Source organism: Capricornis sumatraensis, chromosome X (assembly GCF_032405125.1).
Source record: "Capricornis sumatraensis isolate serow.1 chromosome X, serow.2, whole genome shotgun sequence".
NCBI lineage: Eukaryota > Metazoa > Chordata > Mammalia > Artiodactyla > Bovidae > Capricornis > Capricornis sumatraensis.
In genome coordinates, this window is record NC_091092.1 from 33,977,163 (window position 1) to 33,995,560 (window position 18,398).

Below are 18,398 nucleotides of genomic sequence, written 5' to 3' on the forward strand. Positions count from 1 at the left end.
AAATGACCTATAATCCTAGTATATTTTTAGTTTTATCATGAATGTCTTTTAAGAATACAGCTCATCTAGACCCTTGATGCATTTTAGAGGTGAGGTTGGTTTTTAGTCCCACTCTTGAATAGCCAATTCAGCAAATCCAGGGTGCTTTAAATAATTTGGTACTGTGACCTCTTACAGAAATCTTTGGCATCTGACTTTAGACAGTAAGTGCTTTGTAGACAGCAGAGGGCAAAGATTGTTATAGGCCCAGGGTTTTTGCAATTTAGAAAAAAATAAAGACTCTATAGCCTATAGGTTTGTTCTTTTTTTTTCTTCTTTTTCTCTCTATTAATAGAAATAATGGATGACTGTTCGACAAATTGCAATGGAAATGGAGAATGTATCTCTGGCCATTGTCACTGCTTCCCAGGATTCCTTGGACCTGACTGTGCTAGAGGTAAGGTTGCCCTGTTTTACCGATTGGTTAGGGAACTTGATGTCACTTGAGAACTTAGAATTAGTAACAATAGGAAGAGGAGGAGGGATAGGAGTGATAGTAGCAGTAGCAACACCCCCGATGGTCTCTACCAAAAGTTGAGCACTTGCTCTACCAGGCACCATTCTCAACATTTTGTGGTACTTTTAATTCATATATTGTATAATAATCCTATGATATAGATCTATTATCCCGGTTTAATGGGCAAAGAAATAACATCAGAGAAGTCAAATCACTTAACTAAGGTTATCTAGCCACTGAGATACCTGGATCCTCTGAAACCAACCACTCCATGATATTGGATTGGCCAAAAAGTTAATTCAGGTTTTTCCATAGCATCTTATGGAAAAGCCCAAGCAAACCTTTCGGCCAACTCAGTACTTCTATTCCCTTCATAAACTCATTTATAATGGAGGAACTTTGGGTAACCACTTATACAAATTAGGGTAAACAGGAAGAGGTGGACAGTCACCAGCTGGCTGAGTAGCTTATAAGGGAAAGACTGGGAAGGCAGAAGTTAAAGTTTCAAACTTACTAAACCAGACTTGCCCATAGTTTAATTCTTGAAAAGCTGTGGGTAAATCATGCTGGGTTTTCCCCATAGGCTTACAGTTATTATCAATACTTTAGAGATACTTTCTGCTTGTTCACAATGTGTTCTTAAAGTTCTCAGCCTGCTAATACTTTCATCTCAGGTTTCTCAGCCACTCAGTTTCTTTAGATTAAATTCTATTCAGCAGAGAATTCAATAGCACTTGCTAGATTCCCAGTTCTCCAATAGATCTTAAAGAGGTTGGAGGGTAGAAGCAGAGGTTATGGCTGGTATGGAAAAAAATGAATAAGATGAGATATAGGCCCTGCCCTCAGGGAGGTCCATATTTTTTTAATAAGAAGACTAAGAATGACAGAGCAAAGTGAATGTTCCAATGAAGGTTTGCACAGCTGGAATAGGCACAGACATCTATCCGGTACCAATCTCTAAATGGCCAACTTTTGAAAGATAACACTCTATAATAGGAATACCTCCCTCCTAGTTTTATGAATTTTATCTGCTTGAGGAAGAAACACCAAAAGAGAGACAAATCCTAACTTATAATAATGACGATGGTGATGATGATAGTTGTTTAAGAGTATCGAAAGCAAGTGCTTGAAATAATTTCTTCACTCAGGGTGTTTTTATAATTTATCTTTCCCCCAATCCCATAAGAGGAAAATTCTGTTTGTAATCATGAACATGTGCCGATTTAATAAAGGCTAAGCCAGAAATAGTACAATTTTTTTGCCAGAAATATTATATGAGAATCGATAGAGAATTGCTCTTTGGAGATTTTACAAGCATTATGAGAACATTACAAGTTCATTTGCCAACCTTCAGATTCGTGCCCTGTGCTGTGTGGTGGGAATGGAGAATATGAAAAAGGACACTGTGTCTGCCGAAATGGCTGGAAGGGGCCAGAGTGCGACGTTCCAGAAGAGCAATGCATTGATCCAACGTGCTTTGGCCACGGCACCTGCATCATGGGAGTTTGCATCTGTGTGCCAGGATACAAAGGAGAAATATGCGAGGAAGGTCAGAGCCCTGTGTTAATATATTGCTTCAGGCTTTTCTCTCACTGAATGGTCCAAGGTGTCATTCTGTGTTTCTAGAAGAGACATAAGTGGTCTTTGCAAACCATAAATGCACAACATGTCTACTTAGTACATGGAGCAATGGGAGTTCATGTCTCTTCTGACAGCCTCTAATAATAACATGAGGTCATACCTCTGACCCTTACAGAGCAGTAGTGGAAAATGCCGTATGCCCTCCTCATTTTAACACTGTTTTATGATGAAAATTTCCATCATGATTATTTTAGGTGTTAATTTATAAGCTTTCGTTATTACAGAGTGCACTAGGCTACATCTTTCTCTAAAGCACATAATAAAAATAATATTATTGTGCACATTTGGAACCATTTCATAAATGTTTTCTTTGGGAGTGATTTGTAATTACCATTATTATTATTGCTTTATATTATTTATTTTTATATACCTCATGCTGAAACTTGACCTCCCTGCCTAAGGAAGTAGACTTACCACTAATGAGTTTCAAGACAATGCCTTTATATTAAAATTCACCCCAAAGGAGCATTTACACATACATGCACAATAATTTTATCATTTACAAAACATACTTCGAAACAGCAGTAGTTTTATCATTTAAAGAAGACACATTGCAAAATAAGTTTGCTAGTAATCAGACCTTTTTCATGCCACATTCCTCAAATAAGACTGATTTCAGAAATAATATTAAACCATTACCATGGGAGATGGTCTCATCACAACTGTTGTTCAGGAAATAGATTGCTGAAAATGCACTATAATTGCTTTTTAAAGATGGCTCATTAAGACTATTACACAGCATTTTAAAGGGTTTAATCTCATTCTGCTCCATGAGCAAACAAGAGTTTAGCTTTCCACCTTCCATTATCCATAGTAGAATTTTGGTGTGAAGATTGTATCTGTTCCAATATGAATGTCATTGGGCCTTGACAAGGCAGTAAAGTTCCTGACTTACTTTTAGAAGCTGTTTTTATGGGGATCCATCAGCAATCATGATATTTAAGCTATACATTCAGATGCTATACAGATGCACACATGTTTTCACCCCCCAAAAACATGGTGTCTATTACAACATCTACAGTCTGCCCTGAAAAACATTTAACCTAAGTTAGACCGTTCTAATGTAAATTTTCTAAATAGTTGAAAAAGGACTTAGCTACAGTTTGCCTTCTAGGCCACAAAGAAAATTTATAGACTAACCAAGATAGCAAGGAGTACCATGTTTAAAGGTAGAAACTTTCCAAATACAATTTTTTTTTAATAAAAAATGTTTTAAGTCAGATTTCACAAACAGGCTGAATGGGTGCATGGGTGAATTTTGTTTGTTTCACTAAGTAGTGGTGGTGGTATTTTCATTGTTGTTTAATGTGATGTATTTTGCAAAATTTAAAATAGAGTAGCATCATATAAAAATCTCTATTTCTGGCCTCTCTGGAGCAACAAAAATATCTGGTGACCCTGAGCCCACATTCCTACATAGTAGCAATGATTGGAGCCAATTAACAGCAACTTGGGCTTTCCTAGTAGCTCAGGCAATAAAGAATCCACCTGCAATGCAGGAGACCTGGGTTCGATCCCTTGGTCGGGAAGATCCCCTGTGGAGGAGGAAATGGCAACCCACTCCAGTATTCTTGCCTAGAGAATCCCATGGACAGATGAGCCAGACAGGCTATACAGTCCATGGGGTAGCAGAGAGCCAGATATGACTCAGCAACCAACACACAGACACACACAGCAGCAGCAGCTTCCTTTAAACTGGACACTTATTCCCAGCACACCCTGCTTTCTTATATCCAGCCCACCTCATTCATGTTTGCAACCCACCTGGTCCCTGCAGCCAAATGACTTTGTGCCTCTGACTTAAGTATGACTTACCTAATCATTGAAGATGGTCTTCTAAAAAACAATAAAACTATATTAAGTTAAATACTATTTTATTTATTAAAATTGTTATATTTTGATGCAACAAAATTACCTCCTTCTGAAATAATATCGTACACTAAAGAACCTGCCTGCCAATGCAGGAGACATAAGAGACTTGGGTTTGATCCCTGGGTTGGGAAGATCCCCTGGAGGAGGGCATGGCAACCTACTCCAGTATTCTTGTCTGGAGAATCCCTATGGACAGGGGAGCCTAGTGGGCTACAGTCTATAGGGTCACAAAGAGTCGGACACAACTGAAGTGACTGAGCACGCGTGCACACACACACACACACACACACACACACACACACACACACTTTTCCTTTCCCTCCAAATAATGAATAGATCAAATTAGATGTACCTTCTGGTGTTTATTTGCTGATTAGCTTAGGTATTAAAGCATTGTGCTAATGACCCTGAGATCATGGGCTAATTATAATGGCAATAACACTAATTATAAAACACTTAGTTAGACTCAACTCTATTCCATGGCACATTTGTTGTTGCTGTTTAGTCACTAAGTTGTGTCCAACTCTTTGCAACCTTATGGACTGTAGCCCTTGAGGCTCCTCTGTCCATGGGATTTTCCAGGCAAGAGTATTGGAGTGGGTTGCCATTTTCTCCTCCAGGGGATCTTCCCTGACTCAGGGATGGAACCCACATCTCCTGCATTGCAGGCAGATTCTTTATCACTGAGCCACCTGGGAAGCCCATTCCATGGCACATGCTACACGCTAAGTCTAGACCAGTCTTGCAAATGATGGCAGATCCTATCAGTCTGTTTCCATTGCTAGAAAAGTAATTGAAAGCGTACATCCTCATAATGGTTAGGTTATTTTGGTCTCATCTTAGTTGTATGTGAAGATCAGAAATGTGGACATCGACTTTCCCATTACCCGTGGGGTGGTCACTCAGTTAAAAGCACAAAATAATTTTCCCCAAGGCAACCATAGAAATCTACTTGTGAAATAGTTTAGAGTATTTTTTAGAATGTGTCCAAAAATTTCCAGACTTCACAGAATCAGAGTCAAATATAATTGAGTCTGTGATATTCTAAAACATTGAAAACTATGTCACAGTGTCCTGGTAGAAGGAGAATCCACGAGGCAAAGAATTTTTAAATTGTGTTTAAAATGTTACATTTTCAGTGCTTCTTAGATATAAATGAGAGATTATAAGAAATTAGTCATATGATTCCATGAAACAGCAGTCACATCAACCAATAACTTAAATAATCCAAACTTAAATATATATATAAAAATTCCTCTAAACACATCAAATAAAAGCCATTTCTGGGAGCTATGATTCCAATTTCAGAAACAGGGAATGACTTACCAAAACTTCTTGACTTTTATTTATTTATTTATTTATTTTTGCAAAGCTGAGGAATCCCTACTGAAGGCTCATTCTTGTCCACCCACCCACTTGTGTGGGAGTGCTATACACTGCTCTTAATTTCATAGAACATAGCTGTGGTTTCCTTCTTCTACATTTAGATTGCAACATTTATGGTATTTTTAAGTGTTGATAATATTCTGGTTCAAACACAGCATTTATGTAAGTCATTTTATTGCCTAATGAAAATAGCATAAATAATGTAATATTGGAAAATCAATGTATCTCAGTGTCCTGGCCACACCTGTTCACTTTCAACCTTCCCCCCTCACCCTAGCCTTTTTTTTTTTTTCTGGCCTTCAGAGGACTGCTTAGACCCCATGTGTTCTGGCCACGGCATCTGTGTAAAAGGAGAATGTCACTGTTCTACTGGTTGGGGAGGAGTCAACTGTGAAACTCCACTTCCAATATGTCAGGAGCAGTGCTCAGGACACGGGACTTTTCTTCTGGATGCTGGCACGTGCAGCTGCGATCCTAAGTGGACAGGGGCTGACTGCTCAACAGGTACATCAGAGTCTAATTTTTCACCCCCTTCCCTCACTCCTGAGTTCTTACTGGTCTTTACCTTAAGGTAATATTTCTTAAAGTCAGATCTGTATGACTTCATGTATGCCTTCATAAGGAGCTTCCACATGTTCCCTAGGCTTGTATTTTACTGAGTTTTCATATACAACACACCACTGAGCTTTTCATTGCATTTTTCATTGTTATAGTTCTGTAGTTGAACCTCTGTCTTCATTTTGCACTCTCCTGTAGTTATTCCATCCATTTTGGAGTCTATTATGATCAGTTCTCTATAGATTATTTCAAATCTATGTCTTACTTCACTCTGGATGACAATTCCTAGGTCCATCCATGTTGCTACAAATGGCATCATTTTCTTCTTTTCAGTGGCTGAGTAGCATTCCAGTGTATATATCCACTACATCTTCTTTATCCGTTCCTCTGTTGATGAACATCTAGGTTGCCTCCATATCTTGACTATTGTAAACAGTGCTGCAATGCACATTGGGGTTCATGTATCTTTTCAAGTTAGTTTTCTCTGGATATATGCCTAAGAGTGTGATTGCTGGATCATATGGCAACTCTATTTTTAGTGTTTTAAAGAATCTTCATACTGTATTCCATAATGGTTGCGCCAATTTTCATTCCCCCCAACAGTGTAGGAGGGTTCCCGTTTCTGACTTTGGAAACATCTTAATACTTGAATGAACACTAAAAAGATGATGATATGTTTATCAGGTGGATTTAAGAGCCAAGAACATTCCAGGCAGAAGGAATAATTTAAACTAAGAAATGTGAATCCAAATATTCCATTTGGCGACTTGCTAGTCATTGGGTGTGGCTGCACCTAGGAATCCAGAAGATATAATTGGAGAGATGGGCAGGGATGAGAACACAGGGAGTTTTGTTTACACGCCATGCTAAGGAACTTGCATTTCTTCTTGACACAGTAAGAAGCTACTGCGTGGTTTATAACAGATTGTGTTTTAGGTCAAGGTTAGGAAACAGGACATGGTTACTATATAAGTGCTGCTGGAGGCAGGAATTATCACTAACTATGATTTCTACATTGAGAGATTGGGTGACTGATCACAAGTCTTAGTTGCAGCCTGTGAAATCTAGTTCCCCAACCAGGAATCGAACTCGAGCCTCCTGCATTGGGAACACGAAGTCTTAGCCACTGGACCACCAGAGAAGTCCGCTTAAATATTCTATAAACAGATTTTCCTTGAGCACTTACTGTGGGCCATGGGCTAACTCTCGGGATACATCAGTGAGGAGTACATGATTCCTGCACTACTGGGACTTGCAGTCTGGCTGGAGGAGATAGAGTCAGCAATGAATAAGAGCTATACAAATCTTTGAAACAAGAGGAAAGTGAGAGCTAGTGAGTTAAATTATTTTTCCAAGGTCATAGAGCTAGCTAATTGCAAACCTGAAAGTTGTTTTCAGGACTGTTGATTTCATCCCACATCTAGCACTTCTTTTCAGCCCCCACCCTCACCCCCACCAAAGGAAGAGTTAGACAAGGAGCAGGGACTCAGGTGAATAGATTAGCTTATGGAAAAGGGAACATTCAAGGAAATGAAGGGCATCAAATATCCACTGCATTCTTGTCCAGATATAACATGGATTCAAGGTAGACTAAATTAGAATGGGGGCTTCCCTGATAGCTCAGTTGGTAAAGAATCCGCTTGCAATGCAGGAGACCCTAGTTCGATTCCTGAGTTGGGAAGATGTGCAGCAGAAGGGATAGGCTACCCACTCCAGTATTCTTGGGCTTCCTTTGTGGCTCAGCTGGTACAGAATCCACCTGCAATGTGGGAGACCTGGGTTCGATCCCTGGGTTGGCAAGATCCCCTGGAGAAGGGAAAGGCTATCCACTCCAGTATTCTGGACTGGAGAATTCCATGGACTGACTGTATAGTCCATGGAGTTGTAAAAAGTCAGACACGACTGAGCAATTTCCACTTTCACTTTCAAATTAGAAAGTGGACTAAAGCCACATCCATCCATTCTGGATGCAATAGAAAAAGAACACTAGAAGCACCTCTTGGTCAGAGAATCAAAAGGGTGAATGGGTATGACCCCAAACTCTGCAGTCTCTCAGGCAAAAGCCTTCCTAATAAAACTACCAACTTGAAAAATAGGGAAAGGAAATGCCTTCTGAATCTCCGGTGTCATGGTAGGAATAGTCCTTCTGTGATTTTTAAGCTCCATAAAGGTTGTTCCCACAGAGCATATTTAACCATCAAGATGATCTCACTGTGCAGACTTTTAATTGAGTATGCTCAGTACAGGAAGCAATTTAACATCTGATTCTTATAATGGATCATGTCATTTCAAAGGTGGATATGCTCTTTGCCATTGATCATTCTCTTCCTCTAAGCGCATGAAGCTTAGCTGTTAGCATGTTAACTGTGTTGCTCTGATACCAAGGGGACTGCAGTGAATGGTTTACTGATTATTTTCAGTCTGTTTTCTAGGTACACTGAGTATTGTTAGCAGCTCTGAATGGATACTTGATATAGGGTTCTTTCACCTGGAGGTCTCATGGTACTTCACAAAGGTTAACTCATTAGTCTTTAAAAAGCACCTCAAGGGGAATACAACAGAAGCTTGTTATAACATAGTTTAGATTTGGATATACTGCAGGTCAAATCATGCTCCCTTAAAATAGAGCTCCTTGCCATGAAATCTCAGTAATACATTTAGCCCTATACTGAAGATACTGGCTGCAGCTTCGAAGATGGGCATTGTAAAACACATCTACTACATTTCTTTCATAAAATCTGGCTTCTCCTGGTCTCATAGTCTCTGAGGAGGAGCATAAAAGCAGAATTTAGAGCTTTGTACTCCTTTCTTCTTGATGAAACTTCCTTTGAGCCACTCTATCTATTGTTATTCTCAGATAACAGACTGTGAAATTTATGGAAGATAAGCATCCACAAAGAGAGGACAGTTTCTGTCCTTTCTACCATAATCCCCTCTCATTATCCTGGATCTTAGAACTGGATTAATCAGCTAGAGAGATGGAACATTAGGTCCTGAAGTATTCCTGAAGTATGGACCATAGCCTGCCAGGCTTCTTTGTCCAGGAAATTTTTCAGGCAAGAATACTGGACTGAGCTACCTGGGAAGCTCTGTCTGTGTGTGTGTGTGTGTGTGTGTGTGTGTGTGTGTGTGTGTGTGTACACAGTTGCTATATAACAGGAATCATCTGTAGTTCTGGGTGAAGATTCCATAAGGCTTTGTTGTAAGGATATTTATTTTCAGGCTATCCTATGACATGTGGCCATTTTGTCCATTGGAGAGATGACACTGTGTGTGTGCTTGTGCTCATGTGTGCTTGTGTGTGTATTCACAGCATAGTGATTTTGAGTAACTCATTTAAATTTTTTGAGTCTCAGCTGCCTCATTTTTGAAATGGTAGAAGATTAGCCAAGTGGCTCTTGAGACCCTTTTCAACACTGAGATCTACGGTTCTTTAGCCTGTCTATTGAGCTGTTGACACTGATTATCGATGGTTTGTGGATATAGTTCCTAAACTCTCAACTCCATATTGTTTATGGTGAGAAAATATTAATTGCAAATAACTTTGTTTATGTTATAATGAAATCCACACTTTGATATATAGACCATTTTGTTTGCGAATCTACCTCTATTTGTAGAGATACACATGTACACACACACGTAAACATGTGTGTATTTAACAATGTCTTGTTATGTTTTTAAGTGTTCCCTAATGGATGGTGATATGCATCTACTAATAAAACAGATAATTAGAGGAGGAAGTTGTAAAAGGCTCATATAATTATAATTGCTAGAAAAACTTTCCTTGATTATACAAGTATCGTATGCTTTTAGAACATTATTCATTTTCCCCTTTATTGAAAGCGCCAATAATCAAAAGGTTTTCATCTGATTCTACATATCTGTCACATATAATGCATCACTTTCCTGAAATTTCCAGGTACTGAGTAGGTCATTTGAAATGATTAGTGTACACTGTATTTTTCCTATAGATATTACAGTAACAGCAGGGTTGTACATGCCATTTGATAAAGAAGCTTTGTTCAAAACAGAATGTACATGCTATGGGCACAGCTATATAGTCATTCATCATGCCACTGAAGGGAAAAATCCACTCATATATAAAGTAACTGAAATTAAGTGTCTTCAATAGAAAAGAGATAATCCAGATTAGGAACGTAGGGTTGCAAATAATCTTGTCTATTCAGTTTGGGATACACACCTGAATTTCTTAAGAGCTGTAGCTGAGTTCACAAAAGAGAAGTCTCTACTAGTTATCAAACAATGTTAATATATTATAATGAACAAATTTCATGGACTGAAAAGCTCAAATATAGACAATCAGTCACTGAAACATGATGGGAAGTTTTATACTGCTTTTTAGCATATAGGGACAAAAAGGCTTATGACTAATTCCTATGTAGGCTTAATTATTTTTAATTTGCATTCAAAGTATGACAACCTCTGATCAAGTTTATTTTAAAGTCACTTTTTTCTATTCTGGAAGAAATAAAGGGTAAACCTTAAGGGGACTCTGATTTGATTGATTTAATAAAATAAACCCCTGCTTGAAACATACTGGCTACACGATTAACACCACAGTGAGGTAAGAACATTAACTGTAGATTTGCGGAATCTGTCAGTGCAGTTCATTGGTGGCACTAGAAATACAACCCCCAAAGCATCCTTAATAGAATTCAAGTCAGATTAAGAGTGTAAGAATCCACAAAAATATTTTTGGGAGGCAGATATGAAATGGAAAAAAATCATACTATTATCATGATTTCCTAGCAATACATCCTACTCAGAGATGGCTTGACACCCCCTAAGTTTTTTTGTCTTGAGTGAAAATAGAAATCAAACCCCCCCAAATTCTCAGATTCAAAAATACCTTATCTTTATCAAAGAGAGTCCATCTAATAGCCATCAAATCTTATGATGTGATTTAAAGCACATCAAATATCAAATGTTTTCAAAATACATCTTTTACATTTTGTTCTGAGGTGATAAAAACCATACCTTTTCTGCCATCATTAGCAGACTGCAATGCAAAAATCCAGTGAAACTTTTGACAATTTGACAAGTTTGAACAGTGAGGTAAATTTGCAGCTCCCTCTCTGTAAATCTGAGCTAACTCTGCTGACTGTTCCAGGACATTAAAGCTTTAAAATTGTTTTTCAACCAGGGACATATATTTAAGGTGGCAACTGTGAGGTAAGAAAATGTAATTAAGTAAACCTGAGTGTGAGGAGGCATGCTTATTTACATGTCTCAAGTACAGTTAATAATAAGGAGTACATTTGGAAAGACCAATAGGAGCATCAAAAGAAACCAGGAAAATTTTGTACTGTACCATTAAATGCATTCCTCCCATTCACCCAAACTTTCTCTGAATTCCAAGTTCATTTTCTGTTTGGCATTTTTCTCAATTCATGTTCATCTGCATGAAATGAAATAGACCCAGAAAAGGGTGTAATCTGAGAGTTGTGTTTGGCCCTGTAGGTGAGATCCTGCAGGAAAGGTGGCCACCTGGGTGCTCCCCTCCACAGTCTGACCTGCTGCCTGCTTCTCTGACATGGGGGGTGGGGGTTGATCTGAGCAGGGGCAGGGCAGGAAGGTAGAAAGGGTCTCTAGTAGAGATGGTTGAGAAAGGCTTTGAAGGAAGCCAGAATTCAGTTGTGCAAAATCAGTGGCCAAGATATGGAGAAGGATCAAAATAAGTTTTTCCAATCCTATACAAAATCAAATTATTAGAGATATTAAAGAGCACTGTATACATTCCCCCCCCCATAAACTGAAAGATACTTTCATTCCTGTAATAAAAACATCCTGCATTTATCCATTGGTTTTAATTTTTTCTCCAAATACTGACATAGCCATTTTCTTCATTTCATTATATTTTTTAGTAAAGCCTTATTTTTCAGTCATGTATTTACTTTTATTTTTGGCTGCATGGGTTGGTACTTGGGATCTTTCGTTGCAGTGCACAGACTCTCTAATTAGGGTGTGCTGGGCTCAGTAGTTGTGGCGTGTGGATCCAGCCACCCTCACAGCATGTGGAATCTCAGTTCCCCAACCAGGGATCAAACCCACATCCCCAGAGTTGGAAAGGGGATTCTTAACCACTGGACCACCAGCGAAGTCCCCCCATTCATTATTATGGCCATAATCCAGGGTCATTATTAGAGTGTGGATTGCATATTGAGCTTTGATAATAAAAACTACCTCTAGAACCTTTCCGGAGATTTGCTTTACATGTATTTTTCTGAGTCATTGGAAGGGGATAGGCGACCCACTCCAGTATTCTCGGGCTTCCCTTGTGGCTCAACTGGTAAAGAATCCATCTGCAATGTGGAAGACCTGGGTTGAGAAGAGCCCCTGGAGAAGGGAAAGGCTACCCACTCCAGTATTCTGGCCTGGAGAATTCCATGGGCTGTATAGTCCATGGGATTGCAAAGAGGTGGACACGACTGAGCAACTTTCACTTTCATTCTTCTGAGTCATTGGAAAGAAGAGGCATAGGAAGGACAGAGATTTATCCTTCATTAAAGAAGGACCGTACATTTTCACCTGGTAAGAACATGACTTATACTTCCACATTCCCAGTAACCTAGCAAACAGGTTTCTCTTATTCTCATAATATCATTAAGGTGTAAGCAGGATTAATAATGTTTCCTCATTTTATAGCTGAAGGAACTAATCTGCTGTGAGACATGGGGAAACTTACTTTATTGTCTGTGCTTCAGCGTTGAGGTTGGCAATAGAATTCGCAACCCAATGTCTTATCCTAAAGATCAGTGTGGATTAATCTTGTTTTTATCCTGCTTGTGACTTGCTGAGCCTCTTGAGTATAAGAACCCATGTCTTCCATAAATCATAGAAAATATTTAGTCACTATTTCATTGAATTTTGATTTTCACACTTTCTCTGCTACTTCCTTTTGGAATTTCCATTAGACTCTCCAGCTCTGGCCTCTATGCTTTTTCCAATTTTCCATTTCTTTGTTTCTCTGTTATTTTATTGGCAATTTCTTCAAGCTTGTCTTCTGGCTCATGAAATATCTCTTCAGCTGTATTTATTATGATGTTCAACCCTTCCATTAAATTGTAAATTTCAGTGATTTCATTTCTAAAATTATTTAATTTGTTTTTCAAATATCTCTCATTAATTTTTGGCAATTTCTTGCTCCTTAATCCTGTCTTTATCTACTATTTTCTTTATGCATATTAAACATAGTTATTTTACATACTATATCTGATAAATAGATCATGTTAAGGCTTTGTGGGCCTGGATCTATGGTTTCTTGCTTCTGTCAACTCTTGCATATGATTGGCTGGCTTTCTTACTTCTGTTCACTTTTTATAGTTGGTTAAAATATGTTGAAATTCTAAGTCTGGGGAAGATTTATGTCTGTTTCTCATAGGAAGTTGTCTGCACTACTTTTTACTGTAGTGTAGTTGATTTATAATATTTATTAGTTTCAGGTGTACAACATGATGACCATTTGTACTAATTTAAAGTTTAAATTAACAATCTCAAGTTACAGTTTTGGGACCATACATTTAGTACAGACTCAGGCTCCAAACCCACGTGAAACTCAGCTAGTTGCCATGAAGTCTCAGAGGAAGCTTGTTATTGAACATCTTCAGACCCAAGCCTGAGCCAGATCATTTTCTTCTAACCTATTTTTGCAAGGCATATTTGCTTCTAGATTGGTTTTAATATGGATCCCTGATCTTGTACAGGCCCAAGGTTCAGCTAACAATCTATTTCCCACTCTGGACCCTCACCAAAACTCTAGGTTACCCAGATCAGCTGATGCCTCTGATGTCCTGGCAGAGCCCTAACTCTCCATGTAATCTTGGACTAATCAGCCACTATGGATCTCAATTTATACATCTGTAAAATGTGTTTTTCAGCTAAATTCACATTTCAATTTATTTTTAATAATTAACATTTTCACTTTAAATGGAGAAAAATATTTAAGTTGCAATTAAATCAAGAATTTTTTTTCTACTGGGTTATGTGTAAACACATTAGAGTTCAACAAACCTAGAAGAGTTTATTCCAGCTAGAAAAATGGTTCAGCTAGTGAGCTTTAAAAGAGTGTTCTGAGAAGTATTGTTCAAAAGATGTTTCTGGGACTTCCCTGGTGATACAGTGGATTAGAATCCACCTGCCAGTGCAGGGGGCCTGGATTCGATCCCTGGTCCGGGAAAATTCCACATGTCACACAGCGACTAAGCCTGAGTACCACACCTACTGAGCTCATGCTGTAGAGGCTGCGAGTGACAACTACTGAAGCCTGCATGCTCTAGAGCCCAGTGCTCTGTAACAAGAGTAAGCCCAAGCACCAAAATTAACGAGAGTAGCCCCCTCGCTCGCCACAACTAGGGAAAGCCCATGTGCAGCAACAAAGACCCAATGCAGCCAAAAATAAAATGAATAAATTTTATTTAAATATATATAAATAAATTTTTGTTATTGAAATAAATGGGGAAAAAAAGATATTTCTGAAGCCATAGGAGCGAAAAGTAACAGTGGAATCAAGAGTAAACAATTTAAACAATCAGAGACAGCTTGCCACACATTTCTGGTAGGTCCATTCATTTTTAAATTGAATTGTGCATGTCGAACAATGAAAGTTAAAGCATTCTAAATAATACTGCCTACTTTCATTTCCAGCTGTCTTTGTTTATTTCTTCTTTGACAGACTTTTGACATAATCATAGAATATTCACACTAGATTAGATTTTAGAGATCACCTAGTTTTGTCTTTCCTTTTATAGAAGAAAACTGAGGCCTAGAAAGGTTGAATGATTTGTGTAAGGACCAACCTAGATAGCATATTCAAAAGCAGAGACATTACTTTGCCAACAAAGGTCCGTCTAGTCAAGGCTATGGTTCTTCCAGTAGTCATGTATGGATGTGAGAGTTGGACTGTGAAGAAAGCTGAGCGCCGAAGAATTGATGCTTTTGAAGTGTGGTGTTGGAGAAGACTCTTGAGAGTCCCTTGGACTGCAAGGAGATCCAACCAGTCCATTCTGAAGGAGATCAGCCCTGGGATTTCTTTGGAAGGAATGATGCTAAAGCTGAAACTCCAGTACTTTGGCTACCTCATGCGAAGAGTTGACTCATTGGAAAAGACTCTGATGCTGGGAGGGATTGGGGGCAGGAGGAGAAGGGGATGACAGAGGATGAGATGGCTGGATGGCATCACTGACTCAATGGACATGAGTTTGGGTGAACTCTGGGAGTTGGTGATGGACAGGGAGGCCTGGCGTGCTGCAATTCATGGGGTCGCAAAGAGTCGGACACGACTGAGTGACTGAACTGAACTGAACTGAGTTGAATGTAGCTGATTAGATACATAGTTAATATGAGAGACAAGTCTTAATGTCTGGTTTAGACCTTTCGTCTAACATACCATTAAGGGAGCCTTGTTCAAATTCAAGAGACGTTACCTTTCCATTGTCATCACTTCCACTGAATCTCTAGGAAAATTAGCAGTGAATATATACACAGGGCAGGATCCCAGAGTCTATCTCTTCCTTGACTATCACAATGTTATGATTAAGGGGAGAAGTAGGTTGATGAAAGTGATCTGAGCCAGTGTTGGGGAGGGGGGAAACAGTGTTATGAAAACTGTCAGAGTTTCAGCATAGAAAAGTCAGACAGAACTGACCTCAAATCCCAGCTCTTCCTCTAAGTTACTATGTGACCTTGAATAAGTTACTTGGTTTCTCTGAGCCTCTCCTATAAAATGGGGAAATAATTCCTACTTTGTTAGGGTAGTTGTAAGAGTTAAATGAGATAATATATGTGAAACACCTAACATAGTGCTTCTCCCATAGTAGACATTAGATTATAATAATAAATGGTAGCCATTATTGTCATTATATTTCAATTCTCATTGTAAAGACACATTTCAAAGACAAATCTTTTGTAAGTAGAAGATAAATTAGTAGCTGTCTCACAGAATTCATTTTCAGACATGGTAAAGCTGAATTAATTTTAAGGAGTATGAAAATTCTTTCTATTCTAAAGTCATTACATTTTTTTTATCCCCACCTGAGTGGTGTTATTTTTTTTTTTGTTTGTAGAACAGATGTTTCACTGAAAAGTTAGGTGAAAAGTATTTATTCTATCTTTTCACTCCCTTTAAGCCCTGCTCTTCATCATAAACTCACATTCAAGGAAAATTTATATTCCTGGTCTGTCTGCTAAGATTAGGTTTAGTGACAGGAAATACCTCCCTCAGGGGAGGCAAATAAAAGAGTAGCTTAAACAAGATATAACTGTGACCTTACTTTCACACAAAAGAAATCTAGAAGTAGGTGACGACAGACCAAGGCTTAGGTGTGACTCCAGAAAGATTCTTCTGGCTCACACCTCTCGTATCCCTCAAGGTGGGACTTTTATCCTCACTGTACACAATGGCAGCCAATGTTCCAATCACCACATCTTCATTCCAGATAAGATGAAAGAGTGGAGGGGGAAATGGTCTGTTTGCTCTCTTTTAAGGAGACTTCATTTATGGTACTGCTAGAAACATTCATTTATATCTCACTGACCAGTAACTAAGTCATGTGACCACACCTAGATGCAAAGGAAGCCAAGAAATATAATCTTTGTTTAAGGAAGCCATGTGAACAGCTAAATAACATCAAATTTCACTGTAGCATTCAACTTTCCAACTAGCAGAACAGGGCAACATGATCAGTTGTGTGACTCGCCACATCTTCAACATAAAGCCAAGCCCATAGCTCAGTGGAAATAAAAGTTTCTTTGTATTGAGACCAGTGAGACACTTTCCCTACAGATCATCTTCAAGATTTTATATGGAAAAATGAACTAAAGTATCTCCTTATTAGTTATAATTTTGATTACATATTGAAATGATAATACTTTGGACATACTGGGTCAGATACTATATATTTATTAACATTAATTTCACCTGCAGTTTTAATGTGACTACTAGAAAATTTAAGGTTGCATCTGTGACTTGCATTTGAGGCTCACTTTCTATTTTACTGGACAGCACTGCTGTGGCATATGGCAGTATTAAGTTTAGCCTGGAAAATATAATTAAATGTATTTTCCAAATTAAACTGAATATATTCAGATACCAAGGTAACTTGGATAAGTACTTTGTAGTATAGGATTGTTGACAGTCAGCTATATGTGGAAAAGGTTTACCAAAAATGATTATTTGGGTTTTAGCATAACTGACCAAAAGTCATTTTTGGCAATATTAAGACACCAAGGGTAACCATAAATCTGGTTCTGGTTTATGACAATAAAAGCATAAGAAAGAAATATAAATGAATGTATATACTTCCTAAGACAGGAGAAGCATCAAATCATTATACTCAGATTTCTGCAAAATATGATAAAGAATACAAATCTGGGACAGTAGTAGCATAATTAAATGCCTAGTGACAATCTATTCGTGTATAGTACACAGGCCTCAAAGGCCCAGACTTTCCACCTCTCGAAGGAAACCAACGTATGTTTTAAATAAAATGTCTAATAAAGCAATAGGTTTATAACTTTGTTGGATAAGTTTTTATGTCATAAAATGAATTAGAACACTCGAGTCCAGCTGTAAAACTTATAGATAATAAGCAAACTGGCACAGATTAGAGCTTGTCATTCAGAATGTCTCTAGGGTGATTCTTCAGCCATGAAATCTTCCTCAGATGCTTTATTTAGCTTGATTGTTTAAAAAATCATGTGTGCTCTGTAAGGGGGAATTACTAAAACATAGACAGAGGTGGCTCGGATCACCAAGTTGTCAGCTGACATCCAAGCTGCCATGACCTCACTCTCCCAAGTTTATACCTTGTGTAAACCTCTGTGTATACCACAGAGCCTGGCCTCTTTACAGGATGGAACAATCAGATTCAGATCTTTCCACGAGGTCATATTAAATCTGACGTTTTAACTTAGCAATAAGCTTTTCATAAACACAACTTGACTTTTATAAAAATCCAACAGCCTCTTTTTATTTATGAAGGTCACCACATTAACCTGGCCAGAATTGTTTGTTTTTCTCTATCCACAATTCTTGGCAAGCCAGATATTAGGACACTTAGAGACAGAGAATGTGTCCATTTTAATTATCATCAGCTCATTCATAATGGAAGATGTCCTTCACTTGAGGCCCATGAGGAAGGATTGAAATGGTTCTTGGGAATCAGTGGATTACCGATAGAACATGAAAGCACTCAGTCCATCTCAAACCTCTCAGCCTCCAGACATTGTTAGTCCAAACATAAATGCAAAAAAGCTCCAGAACACTATATCAAGGGTTACAATAGTGACAAAATTATTCATTTCTGCCTTTGTCATAATATCCATCTAAGCAAAATAGTGAAAAAGGGGGAGCTAATCTTAGTCAATAATCCTACGTAGCAAATACTCTTGCCTGGAAAATCCCATGGATGGAGGAGCCTGGTAGGCT

The 18,398-nt window shown here is 38.3% G+C and overlaps 1 protein-coding gene across 3 annotated transcripts in view; it reads left to right on the top strand.

Annotated features, from left to right (window-relative positions):
- Positions 1–18,398, top strand: part of TENM1 (teneurin transmembrane protein 1) — a 624,193-nt gene that overhangs the window by 352,860 nt on the left and 252,935 nt on the right. For all 3 annotated transcript variants that reach the window (XM_068962599.1, XM_068962601.1, XM_068962600.1), the window contains exons 9-11: positions 335–436; positions 1,851–2,045; positions 5,699–5,899. In XM_068962599.1, the coding sequence (XP_068818700.1) occupies positions 335–436; positions 1,851–2,045; positions 5,699–5,899 (498 nt within the window). The remainder of the gene's footprint in view (positions 1–334; positions 437–1,850; positions 2,046–5,698; positions 5,900–18,398) is intronic.